Raw genomic sequence first — 13,712 nt, 5'->3', positions numbered from 1 at the left:
ACTGCCGTCAAGAACATCCTCAAGTATCTTCGGAGTATGAGAGACTGCATGCTTATGTATGGATCTAAGGATTTGATCCTCACTGGAAACACGAACTTTGATTTTCAGACTGATAAGGATTCTCGGAAATTCACTTCAGGATCAGTGTTCACTCTTAACGGAGGGGTTGTAGTATGGCGAAGCACTAAGCAGGGGTGCATCGCTGACTCCACCATGGAGGCCGAGTATGTAGCAGCTTATGAAGCTGCTAAGGAGGCCGTTTGGCTCAAGAAGTTCCTGACTGATCTGGAAGTTATTCCAGACATATCTAGTCCCATCACCCTTTATTTTGATAATAGTGGTGTTGTGGTAAATTCCAGGGAGCCTAAAAGTCACAAGCACGGCAAATATATAGAGTGGAAATATCATCTCATCTACGAGATTGTACATCGAGGGGACGTGATAGTCACGAAGATAGGTTCAGAGCACAACGTTGTTGACCCGTTTACAAAGGCTCTCACGACTATAATTTTTTAGGGTCACCTACAGAGCATGGGTCTATAGGACCATCCGTAGTTGGACTAAGGTAAGTGGGAGATTTTGTACTGGGCCTTTGTGCCCTAGTTTATTATTTTGTACTTGCATTAGTTCAATTATATGTGATATAATTGATTTGATGTATTAGATACATTAATTGGAGGAATTAATATAAATATGATTTATATTAAATAGAGAAAAGAATTACGGTTTATATATTACATATGATGTTCTATTCAAACTATAGGTTATAAATATAATATGATAAATTAGTTATTATATTTATTTCTAATAAAAACAATTATCTTATAATTGTTTGGTTGGTTATTTGTTTCTCCTTTAACCGTGAAGTGGGAAGTTACAATCAGTTTTAATAACTGAAGAATAAAAGTGAAAATGGTTTTCATTTTTTTTTTAGAGATCACATTACATTCAATCGAGCGAAAGAAAGAGCTATACGATAATCTTCAAGAGAGTGAATGACGAGTGAGTTTACTAGACGAAAACTTTTCGTTTACTAAACAATAGAGTACCCAGTCTATATGATAGACTTAAGCCTTTCTCCCACTTACTCGATCGTTTAACTCGACGTATACTTCCTCCTTCCCTCTACCAAATCCACACAGAGCCCACACCTCCTGGATTCTCACACCGAGAATACCAAGGCAACCAATGTTGTTGTTCGAGGGTCGAAGATCGAATCTTGCGTCCGTGCTCGTGATCGAGTTTGCTGGGATGCGTGACTTGTGTAGATCGAGGGAATACTTGAGGAAGAGTTCTTCAAAGGTATGATATTCGATTCCCTTTGGTTTTAAATGAAAAGCATGTTGTAATTTACTTTACGATGCATAACTTTGATTGTATGTTTGTAAATGCTTTGTTCTTTCACAATGGGTTTAGAACGGTCTTGCTTCTGCTCAACGGTTCTCTTGTTTAAGAGTTCCTTTATCAAATTCATACAAATATCAAGAATGTGCTTCACATTCTTCAAGATTAGCTTAGAGTCATTCTTGTTCTCCAAGTGTACATCTCCGATGCCAACTGCTTTTGCTGATTCATCATTACCCATCCTAACATTACCAAAATTACCAGGTGTATAAGATGCAAATAAATCCCTCTCTGATGTAGCATGAACTGAGGTGCCATTGCCAATCACCCAATTGCTCTGTTATATCGCAAGATTTATAACATCACCGTTGAATAAGATGTAAAAATTTTCGATGGCTACAGTAATTGTTTCTGCATCACTGTCATCGTCATTCTTCTTTTTCTTGCCTTTATCATTTTTATTGTCCCTTTTATATCTCCAACCATGCTTCTTTATATGCCCATTTGCATGGCAATAATGGCACTCAATGTTTGCAAACCGGCCACTCTTACTTTTGCCTCTCTCTTTATCTGTAGGACATTTACTGTTACTCCTCCCTCTTCTTTCAGTGACGAAAACATCTGACTGTGAAGAAGAGCCCTTTTACTTTCTTCTCATCTCCTTGTTCGATACATTGGTTTTTACTAAGTCCATACTTAGTACTCCATATAGGGCTGAGTTCGATAAGGAAATTCTAAATGTTTCCCACGAGTCTTACAATGTACGAAGGACCCATAACTCATGTATCTCATCCTCAAACTTGATATTAATTCTAGATAATTGATTAAGAATACCTTGGAATGTATTCAAATGATCTAAAATAGGTGTTCCATCTTGATACTTCAATGTCATCATTTATTTAATCAAAAACATTTTATTATTATCTTCTACCCAAAGTCTCATAATCCTACACACTTTCCTATGACATAAGTCTCATTCCTTATCTGTTTTGTCGTCGGGCTTCTCTTAAAAAAATCTGGAAGATGTAAATCATTTACATATAAAATATCTTCCATCTTTCTTTTCTAGACTTGATAATTTGGCCCATCAAGAGTAACCATCTTAGTTGAACTAGAATTCATATTCAACACAAGGCAAACACAATCACTTAACCTAACTTTGATACCAATTTGTTGGGATAAAAACTATACCTTTTGGATCAATTATCCCTTCTTGGGTGAATCTAAAAGGAATTTAACCAATTATAAATAATAAAAATAATCAAGTAAGGACAAATAATTTTAACATGGAAAAACCTCCTCAATGTGAGGAGTAAGAAACTACGGACTAAAGTTAAAATCTCCATTATAATCAATGATGAGTACAACAAGTTCTCCCTAGTCACAACTAGAGGTACACAGTAAATATCTCAAGATTAAGAATCTCAACAACAAATGACAACAATAAAGAAGAAATCAATTAGAAAGATCTCACTTAACGTGGCAACCAATTACCTATTGTATCTGATTATAGGTAGCTCCAAACGATATCTACACCATTTAGATTGAAGATCCTCGTGTGAAGATCACGCTATCAAAATTTGAGCTCTATCGGACCATGGACTATGGGCCTTAATGGGCCATTCACAAGAGTGAAATAAACCCATCACTTATAGCCTCTTTTTCTTCGATATCAACCTCCCTTTTAGTTAATTCTGCCTCGAATTTGCCTCTTTCCTATTGTCTTGTGTTAGAAAAGTGAAAACAATAAACCTTTTGTCTTCTGTATTAGGTCACTCTAGAAAATCCAAAATCAGTCGTGAAATGTCTTCTCAAGCTCCTTTTTTCCCTAAGGTATACATACATGTGCATACTTATGCAGTTGCGTCAACTTTCCACGACATACATTATATTGTGCAAAACTTTATTTTGTGCAGCAATGTGCATTGTGTAAGATTTTATGCAGCCCACCACGGTGATCTGAAGTGTACGAACAATGTAGATAGACTCGATTGATTTCTTTTTTCGGTATTGTAATGTTTGAAAATGATTACCTGCAACTATTAAATATAGAATTTGAAAATCTTCCAACTCCCTATAAATATACAAATTCTGAATATATGCATAAACCAGTGAAGAAAATCCTTGAATTTCTACATCTTCATCTGCCTCTGTCTCTGTCTCCTCTTCAACCTTTTGTGATCTGAAACCCTCACTATAAGTGTGTATATCAATGGAGGAGAAGGAAAAAAGAGGAAAGTTCAACAATAATGTATTTTTTTCAAAAATGATTAATAAAGGGTAGTAGTGAAAAACATAATCTTAATAATGTAGTTAAAAAAAACTTTATTTAAAAGTTGAAATCAAAACTAATGGTAAGTCTGAGGTAGTTGAGTGATTTAGGGAACTCTGTATCCGAGATTTCAACTCTCCACCCCATCCCCCATATAGAGCACCTCTATAGAACTCGTGTACATGATACATAAATTTGTTAAAAATTGTGTGCCATGAACACGATTTTGATTTTTTTTATAGGAAAATTGTATTGTATGGCAAATACATTTTAAAAAACCAAAGTCATTGTTTTTTGTAATTACAGGTGTGACAATTACATAGTAATCACATAGAAATCAGATAGCAATTACGTAATAATTATATATAAATCATATAGTAATCAAGTTTTTAGGCGGAAGTTTTTTTACATGTTTGCAAAAAAGCAAAATCTAGGGACACGCGCCTAATTTTCAACTTTTTTTTTTTTATTAAAGTTGCAATTATCCCTTTTATATATATATATTAGTAATAGTTCATTTATTAAATTTATCTTTTTTTCTGTTTATGTAGTTTATAGAACATAAAACATGTAATCTTTTATGTAATAATTAAATTTGGGACACATGATATGAAAAATAATTAACAAAATAGTATTCAAATAAAAGTACAAAAGGTTAAAAAATATAACTATGATATTTCACCAAAAACTCATGTGTTGCACAATGGCCATCTTCTTTCACACCGGCCATGATTGGTACTAGTATTTTAAAGTATTGTTGACGATGAATTATATTATTAATATTTTATTGGATTATAACAGGCAAAAATTCATCGAGCACAAAATACTCTTGTTGATGACCATAACTCAATGTGGTATTTACTTTGAACTTCTAATGAGTGCTCAAGAAAGTTGGAATTTGACTTAGTCAATGTGTTGCTCTAGAATTACTTCGGCATATTGTAATTCTAGAATTACTTCGGCATGTTGTCATTGGTGTCTATATGACAAGCACGTCTCCTGCTAGTATCAACAACATTAAGTCTTCTTGTTTGCTCAATAGTATCTGTTACATTTACAACACGTTGGTATCACACAATGAACTTATGATTAGTTGTGTTGCATTGAATATTGTTGCACATCTTTGAACAAAGTTATTCTGCATAAAGAAAATATTAATATGATATAAGATACGTATAATATAATTGAAAAAAATTAGACAATAAAAATTTACCTATGCAATAGTAATAAGCGTTGTTAGGTGTGATAATCTTCTCGTGATTAAGTGATACTAGAATAAATAGTCATTTGATACATCTGACTCATCTACCATATCTTCTTGTCCATAATGATCACGATGTGCACACCATAACGATAAGTAATTCGCATGAAATTATCAACAGTCATGGTCGTGTTTATCTCTTAAGTTAATCTGGTAGAGTTGCACGTTTGTAATACACAACAATCACTATTTGTTGCAAACCGAATTGTCTAACACCCAATCTGGTTGATGTCGCTCTATGAAATGAAGGCAATCACCCATCTTCAACCAAATGTCTTGACCATTATGACAATAATTAGACAATAATGTCATAATATCAGGTGCGTAGGATGCCCAATTGATTAGGAATTTTGTAATAAATATTTAGAACCCTAAAAATCAATAATACTTGTTTTTATATGAATAAAGATACATGTCCTTACCTAAGTGTGCATAAGTTGATCAAATGATATTCGATATTGAATTACGATGTAATCAAAATATTCCAATAATTCTTGGGGGTATTGTTAATTTACATCTATCCCGATCGCGCTAATATTTTGTTCCAATTATACATACATATAATATTATTAAAATATTTTACTATATAAAATATAATAAAATAAATATGTAAAGGAAATAATAATATTGAATCAAGTGGCAGTCCGGCAATTGTGGGGCTAACGAAATAGCAAAGTCTTTCATGGAGATGAGACATTTCGATAGCAACTTTATTTGAACCAATACTATATTTTTTTAGTTGGTTTGACCTTTCCGACAGTAGGAGCTCAAATGGGGTCGAGATCAGTGGATAGGGGATCGCCATAGGCGATGCAACAGATCAAGGTAGATGTCTGGACCTTTACCTAGAGATGTCCATTTAATCTATGGGGTCGTTGGCCATTTTCCTTGCCCTATGGCTTGGGATAAGTGGATAGGAGATCATCGTAGGCGACGTAACATATCAAGGTGAATATCTGGACCTTTACCTAGAGATTTCTATTTAACCAGCGAGACTGGGGTCCAGTGGGGCTCCACCCTGAAACGAGTGGTTAATTCCCGATTAAAAGGGAATGAGGGAGGAAGGAGGAAGATTTTTTTCTTCGTTGGTTAAATGGAGACATGGACAGGGATTATATTCCCCGCACCCCTCTCGCTTCCTCACCTCCACTCCGATTATATACATACATTATACACACATACACATATAAAATCATCTCCACATGTTTATAAAATCATCTCCTTAGTTTATATATATAACCCATTGTGAGTAAATTCACAGATAAGGGAGTAATTTAATTATTTAATTAAATTGTGTTAGTTAATTAATTTTAAAAAAATAAATAAGTGAGAAAAAATTCCCGTCAAGAAATTCAATCCCACAAATTTTTCGTGCGGAATTTCCGTCCTAATCTTCATGAAAATTTTCACATGAAATGGGATAGTGGATATGGGAACGAGGAAGTCATCTCTGATCCTGTCTTCCTATGGACATCTCTACATCTACCCGTCGAGTGTTTTGATTTATTTATTATTTTTGTTTGATGGTCAGTTTCCTTTTTGTCATGATAGAGGAGATTATGAGGCTGGTGGAGGGACACTTCATCCAGTTTCGCAATATTCAATGATATCATAATTATTATAACCCTTATGTTTTAAATGTATGGTGATACAAAATTTTGATCTGAAATAATGAAAGAAAGTGGGAACGGGAAAGTTGGAGAAGTTGCGTCCACATCTATGCACAATTTCTAATTTTAGGTTTCACATTGAAATGATCTCTTAGCCCTTTCAATTCTCTACCACAACTTTTCATCTTTTTCTGCTTTTAACTTTCATTTTCATTTTATAAATTTACATTCATTTATCTAATTATTTTGTTAAATGCCTATTTTAATTCTATTTTTCTTAGAAATAAATATGTTCTTATATTTATAGGTTTAAAATCTCTTCCTTTTTTTTCATCCTTTAATTCAAGCTTGCTCTTCTCCAAGAACGTTTCTAAATTTTTTTTTATATTTTACTCTTTGACTTTTTAAATTTATTCTATTTTTTGTCTCTAAATTTTTAAAATATCCTTGAACTTATAAAAACTCTTTCCATCATTACTTTTATTTTATTTTTAATAAATTAAAGACAGTACTGAATTTGTATACTATTATATTTATATAAACATGATTTTAAATCATATAGGATGGAGACAAACAATTGGTAAGTAGATATTGGATAAAAAAATAATAATATATCAATGATCAAATGGTTTTTTCTTTAAAAAAATAGAAACTGAAATAGACATTTTAAGAATTTAGACATTAAAATAGAACATATTGAAAAATACTGAAAACTAAAATATAACAAATTTGAAAGTTTACCGAGTTTATATTATAACTACAATAGTATTTAAAGCTTATTTTATATATAGTTATGAAATTAAAAGCTCCGAAAAGTAGATAGCTCTTGGCAAAAGATTTACGGAATATAATTTATTAAGCAATAGAGTAACAAAAATAAATTGAAATATTTAAGAGAAAGAGAGAGAGCAAGTAATGCAGACAAAGTTTATAGTAGTTCGATCTAATGATTAAGTAATGTACACAAAATTTATGATGGTTCGATCAAATGATTAGATCTACATCTATTGTGTAAGTTTGATCTTCTTTATTAGCTTTGACCAAGAAAAAAATGAAACATAGAGGACAACATAAACCTCACGATCACTTTTACACGCTCTTCATCATCATGTTATAGGCAGAATGAGAAGAAACGATTATTGAAAGTCGAAAAATATACTATTTTATATAAGTAAATATACAACAAGAATCAATACTTATCTATTGAGACTTTAAGTGGATATTTTGAAAATTTAAGAATAAATTGATACAACTTAGAAGGTAATATGAAAGTAAATTTTAGGTTTAAATCCTGTTTTAGTATCTAAACTTTGAATCTTGTTTTATTTTGGTTCCTAAATTTTAAAAACCTTCGTTTTAGTCCCTAAACCTTTAAAAAAATTATTTTAGTCTTTACTATTAAAATTATGTTAACTCTTCAAGAGAAATGTGAGAGAGCTTGTATGTTTGGATGACAAGACTCTGAATGTATTGATGAAGATGAAGATGAAGGTGAAGTAAAATGTCAACACACGCCAAAATATTGAACGACAAAAATTTTAAACTAAAAATATCTTTTAATTCTCCCGCTTTGTTATCTTATTTAAAATATAAACTCTAGATTTTAACGTAGCTAACATATTTGATAGCATAGTCATTTAAAAATATAAGTCACATCGCTATTTTGTTAAAAAGTTAACAAAAATTTAATATATCAAGAATTAAAATAAGTACTTTTTAAAAGTTTAGGGACTAAAACGAACATTTTTAAAAATTTAAAAATCAAAATAGAATATTTTTCAAAGTTACCAAAATAAGAATTAAAACTAAATTTTATATTGGATTTTCATAAGATTTGGGGTCCATTTGGGTTGAATTAATTTAGTTTTGGTCAACTGTTAATCTACGTAAAAAAATCGTCTATAAACGCGTGGGATCCACCATCTCTGTCACCGTTTTCATTTTAATTTCGGACTCTCGAGTTCATTTATTTATTTATTTATTTATTTATTTATTTCTTTATCTAGGTTGAAATATCATTTTGCATCTTGTATTTTAAATGAGAAAATGTCATTTTGGTCCCTAAATTTTAAGTTTAGATTCTATTTGATCTTTAGATTTCTAAATATTACACATTTAGTCTTTAAGTTTTGATTTGGCTTCAATTAAGTCTCTAAATTTTAAAATATTACAGTTTTATCCTTGAAATTTGAGTTTTGTTTCAATTTGGTGCATAGGTTTCAAGAATTTATATTTTTTTAATTCGATTTCTCATTAAATGCTCACTTTATCATCAATATCAAGGTCTACTAAGGAGGGCAGAGGGAAGCCACGTTGTGTGTTGAAGGTAGACCTTCAAAAGGCGTATGATTCGGTAAATTGGGATTTTCTGTTTGGTGTGTTGCTGGCTATAGGTACACCCCTTCAGTTTGTTAGTTGGGTGAGAGCTTTTGTTACTTCGCCTATGTTCTCTATGATGGTTAATGGTTCCCTTGAGGGATTTTTCCTAGTAGGAAAGGGTTGAGGCAGAGGGATCCGTTGTCTCCTTTTTTGTTTGTGACGGTGATGGAGGTCTTATCTAGGTTGTTGAATAATCCTCCTGTGTGGTTTAGGTTCCATGATCGGTGTGAGCATGTGGGCCTGACTCATTTGGTTTTTGCAGATAATTTGATGATTTTCTATGCAGCTGAGAGAGATTCTTTGGAGTTTCTGAGGCAGGTCCTGGTAGATTTTGCAGGGTTGTCTGGGTTAGTTGCTAATGTTGATAAGAGTTCCATGTTTGTTGTGGGTGTAGAGTCTAGGGAGGCGGAGGAACTAGCTGCGTTTATGGGTTTCTCTCTTGGTTCGCTGCCTGTTAGGTACCTGGGTTTATCTTTATTGGCGGGTCGATTGAGGGCTGGGATTGTGCTCCTTTGATTCAGAGGATTACAGCTCGTATTAGAAGCTAGGCAACGCGGTCACTCTCCTTTGCTAGGATGGTTGCAGCTTGTTAGGTCTGTCTTACAATCCTTTCAGGTGTTTTGGTGTAGCATCTTCGTGTTACCTGCGTGTGTAACTCATGAGGTTGATCGTCTGTTACGTACTTATTTATGGAAGAGTAGTGCGGTGAGTCGGGGTGGTGCACTGGTGGCGTGGGATGAGGTGTGTGTGCCATTGGGCGAGGGGGAGTTGGGTGTGAAGCATGTGGCATCTTGGAACCAGGCTGTTATTATGAAGCTTCTCTGGCTTCTCTTAATTAAATCAGGTTCATTATGAGTGGCGTGGGTGAAGGCTTATGTTTTGCATGGGGCGGTCTTTGTGGGCTGTTTGAAGTGAGGTTGGGAGGTCTTGGTGCTTGAGGGCTATCTTGCGAAATAGAAATAGATTCAAGCATTTGGTTCATTTGATGGTTGGCGATGGTCGGTCTTATTTTGTTGGTGGGATCCTTGGCAGCCGGGGGGTGCGATTTTGGATTCATATGGGTCTACGGTGGTTTATGATGCAGGGAGTAGTTTGGAGGCACGATTGTCAAAATTCATGGATGGTGAGGGAGATTGGAGTTGGCCTACAATGTCTTGGGAGCTTCTTGAGATCTGAGGTCTTATTCAGGCAGTGGGACCTAGGGTGAGGGGGGAAGATTATTGGGTGTGGGTGCCGGATACAAGTGGTCAGTTTTCTATCGCTAGTGCTTGGGAGAGTTTGCATCCTCATCGTCCTAGGATGTTTTGGGCTGGTATTTTGTGGGCGGAGGGTGGTATTCCACGTCACTTCTTCTGTGCGTGATTAGTTGTGAGGGACAGGTTGGGTACGCGGGATTGATTGAGGAGTTAGGGTGTGTTGTCAGAGGGGGGTGCCTTCTGTGTGGGGGAGGTGTGGAGTCGCGAGATCATTTATTTTTTTAGTGTGGGTTTGAGAGAAAGGTGTGGTCTGGTGTGTTGCGTCAGTTGGGCTCATCGCATCGGGTGGTGGGTTGGGATGTAGAGTTGAGTTGGTTGTGTCGAGTGGGTTCAGGTAAGGGGGTGCGTAATAAGTTATTCCGTGTATTCTAGTGTGCTTCCATATACTACATCTGGCAAGAACGTAATCAGCGACTACATGGAAGTAAACCGAGGTCGATGTCAGCTCTAGTTCACCTTATGGTCTCTACGGTTCATGCTCGTGCTTCTTACTGGCGAGTTGATCTTCTTGATCTTATATAATGTGTTTACTGATGTTTTCTTGTTGTACTTTCCGTTGTTCTTTGTTTTGTTGTTGTCCCTTGTTTATGGGATTTTGGTTTCTTTTCTCCGGCTTTCTCTCTAGTGGTCTGCGAGTTTGTTTTTTGTGTTAGCTTTGTTCTGATCTTATCTTGTAGGCTTTGTTTTTGGCTTTGTTACCATGTCCTTGCTTGTACTTTGATGCTTTGATGCCTTGATCCCAGGCTGTGAGATCCCCCTTATTATTGTATAATAATATCACCTATTCTAAAAAAAAAAAAAGGTCTACTAATTAATTTAAATAATTATGAAAAACTTTAAATCTAGTTTTAAAAGTAATGAAAAATAGTTAAACTTAATTAATTATAATTTATTTAATTATTTTAAATTTATTAATATACATTAATACTAAAAATAAAAAATGAGTATTTAGTAAAAAAAATTGAGGTTAAAAATGTAAATCTTGAAATCTAGGAACCATATTGAAACAAAACTCAAATATCAAGGATAAAATTGTAATATTATTTTGAAACCTATGAACTAAATTGAAACCAAGCTCAAAATTTAAAAAACTAAATGTGCAACATTTTGAAACATAGAGACCAAATAGAAATTAGACCCACAAGGACCAAAAAAGTATTTTTACCTTTAAATTTTGTTCAAATTTAGTATATGTATTTTCATATTTTCATTTTTAATCTTTGTACTTTAATAAGTTTTCAATTTAGTCCCTACTATTAGTTTATTGTTGAATATTAAATTTTTTTATTATCTATTAGCATTTTTACTATAATTTTTTTAAAATATATCAACATATTATTTTTTACTTCCATGAAAATTATTGTTATTACTCAACCAACTTGGATAAAAATTAAATTCGATGGACTAAATTTTAGATTATTAAAAGTACAAGGACTACAATTGGACATTTAAAAGTATGGTCATTAAAATTAAACAAACTTCAAAGTATATCAACCAAAATTATGTCTTAGACATCTATATTTATATATATGGTACCTCACTAGGGTTGTTTTTCTATTTTTATTTTTATTTTTTCTTACAACAACTTCGGTAAACAACTCAACTTCAATAGTAAATAAAGTTTACACAGTTACTCAATAGTAAATAAAGTTTACACATTTACTGAGTAACCCTATCTTCCCATCTTTTTCTACTTTTCACATTTATCAAGTAATTTCATTATTCTCTCTTAATCTATTTTTCACAATTATCGAAGAACTCAAAGTTACAACTCTACACTCCAAACACAAACTTACTAACTCCAGATTTATAATCTCATTGTAACAGGAAGAATCGAAGACAAAAGAAGTATATGACAGTTTATCGTTATCGTCTTTTTTTATGTTTTTTTTGTTGTAACCACCAGAGCTTCTTCCGTTGAAAATGAGAATCTGTATAAAAGGTGAAAAGAATGAGAGAGCATAAGAGAGTGAGAGCATTCATTCTGTAAAGAAGTTTAAAGAAGAAGAAATAAACGATACCCTCCCTTTTTGCACAGTGAACGTAGGCCTTTGGCCAAACCACTTAAATACTTGTGTTCTTTCTTTCTTTACGATCGTCTAGCTTTTTCTTAAGTATCGTCTACACAATTGTTTAGATCCTCTTGCATCATCTAAATGATCGTCTAGCTCCACTTTCCATCATCTATACAATTGTCTAGTTCCTCAACTATCGTCTGTACAATCGTCTTGTTCCACTCAACTATCGTCTACACAATCGTCTAGTGCTTCTTAGTATCATCTACACTATTGAACTATCGTCTAGTTCCTCTGAGCATCTTCTACACAATTGAGCTCGCATACAAGTAAACGATTGAAGTTTTGAAGCTTAAAGGATATAGTCTTTCCTGAGTCTTGAAGTGAGGTAGACCATTTATGTTGAGTAGTTTGGGCCTGCAAAGAAGAAAATTATAGTTAATTTGGGGCCACAAGTGGTATCAGAGCAACAACCTACACCTATGTCTAAGACCAATATTACAAGGTTTGAGGTGGAGCTTCAAAATGATCAGGGAGCTTTTACTTCTTCTCAAAATCTAGAAGGTGAAGGTGAAGACACTGTTGAGAAAAGTGATATTGTGTCAAGTGAACAAAATGAGACACTAGTAGACCTACAAAACTATTCCTTAGCAAGAGACTGAACAAGGAGAACTATTGTGCCCCTGCAAGGTACTTAGAATCTGATTTTGCTAGTGTTGCTTTGAGTGCTGCCATTTCACTAAGCAACAATGAACCTACCGATTTTGATGAAGCAACTAATAGCCCTGATACTAGACAATGGATAGAGGCCATGAATAATGAAATGAGGTCTCTTAACCTCAATGATACCTGGAAATTAGTACCTTTACCTAAAGGGTACAAACCTATTTCATATATGTGGATATACAAGTTTAAAAAAGAAATTGCAGGGGTGCAAAAGTCTAGATTCAAGGCAATACTTGTTGAAAAGGGGTTCACACAAAAGGAAGGAATTGATTATACCGAGGTCTTTTCTCCTGTTGTAAAACACGCATCCATTAGGTTACTCCTCTTTCTAGTTGTTCAAAAGGACTTAGAGTTAGTTAGACCAATTGGATGTGAAGACAGCATTCTTACATGGATTGTTGAATGAAATTATCTATATGAAACATCGTCAAGGATATGTGAAGAAAGAAGAGGAAGACTTAGTGTGTCTACTAAACAAATCAATATATGGGCTCAAGCAGTCACCACGATGTTGGTATGACGGATTTGAAGAGGTAATCTCTAAAATGAGATTTAAAAGAAGCTTCTATTACTGGTGGATATATACCAACTCTAAAAGCTTCAAAGAACCAGTGTATCTACTCCTATACGTAGATGACATCTTGTTGGCTGGAATTTCCAAAGAAGTTTTAGGGCAAGTCAAGGCTCATCTAAAGAGAGAGTTTAACATGAAAGACCTAGGGGAATCTAGGAAGATTCTTGGCATTGAAACCAACAGAGAAAGAAAGCCAGATAGATTGTATGTAAGTCAAGTTGATTACTGTGAAAAAAAATACTTCAGAGATTCAAAATGAATGGTGCTAAGCCTGT

General features: G+C 33.8%; 1 protein-coding gene across 1 annotated transcript; it reads left to right on the top strand.

The window, feature by feature from the left end:
• Window positions 1-9,031: 9,031 nt before the first annotated feature.
• On the top strand, window positions 9,032-10,042 carry LOC150032445 (uncharacterized). The gene is made up of 3 exons (XM_090306911.1): window positions 9,032-9,370; window positions 9,482-9,710; window positions 9,951-10,042. The coding sequence occupies exons 1-3, from the start codon at window positions 9,032-9,034 to the stop codon at window positions 10,040-10,042; spliced, it is 660 nt and encodes a 219-aa protein (XP_090163037.1).
• The last annotated feature ends 3,670 nt before the right edge of the window (window positions 10,043-13,712 follow it).

This window comes from Benincasa hispida, chromosome 11, assembly GCF_027475165.1.
Source record: "Benincasa hispida cultivar pf3 chromosome 11, pf3_genome.v1.1, whole genome shotgun sequence".
NCBI lineage: Eukaryota > Viridiplantae > Streptophyta > Magnoliopsida > Cucurbitales > Cucurbitaceae > Benincasa > Benincasa hispida.
Note: the sequence above shows the minus strand (reverse complement) of the source record. Positions and strands in the feature narration are given on the sequence as shown.

Coding starts and splice junctions, on each gene's coding strand:
- LOC150032445 (XM_090306911.1), top strand. CDS start 9,032: ATGGAGGTCTTATCTAGGTTGTTGAATAATCCTCCTGTGTGGTTTAGG. Junction 9,371..9,481: donor GTCGATTGAGGGCTGGGATT/GTGCTCCTTTGA, acceptor CAATCCTTTCAG/GTGTTTTGGTGTAGCATCTT. Junction 9,711..9,950: donor GCTTCTCTTAATTAAATCAG/GTTCATTATGAG, acceptor TTTATGATGCAG/GGAGTAGTTTGGAGGCACGA.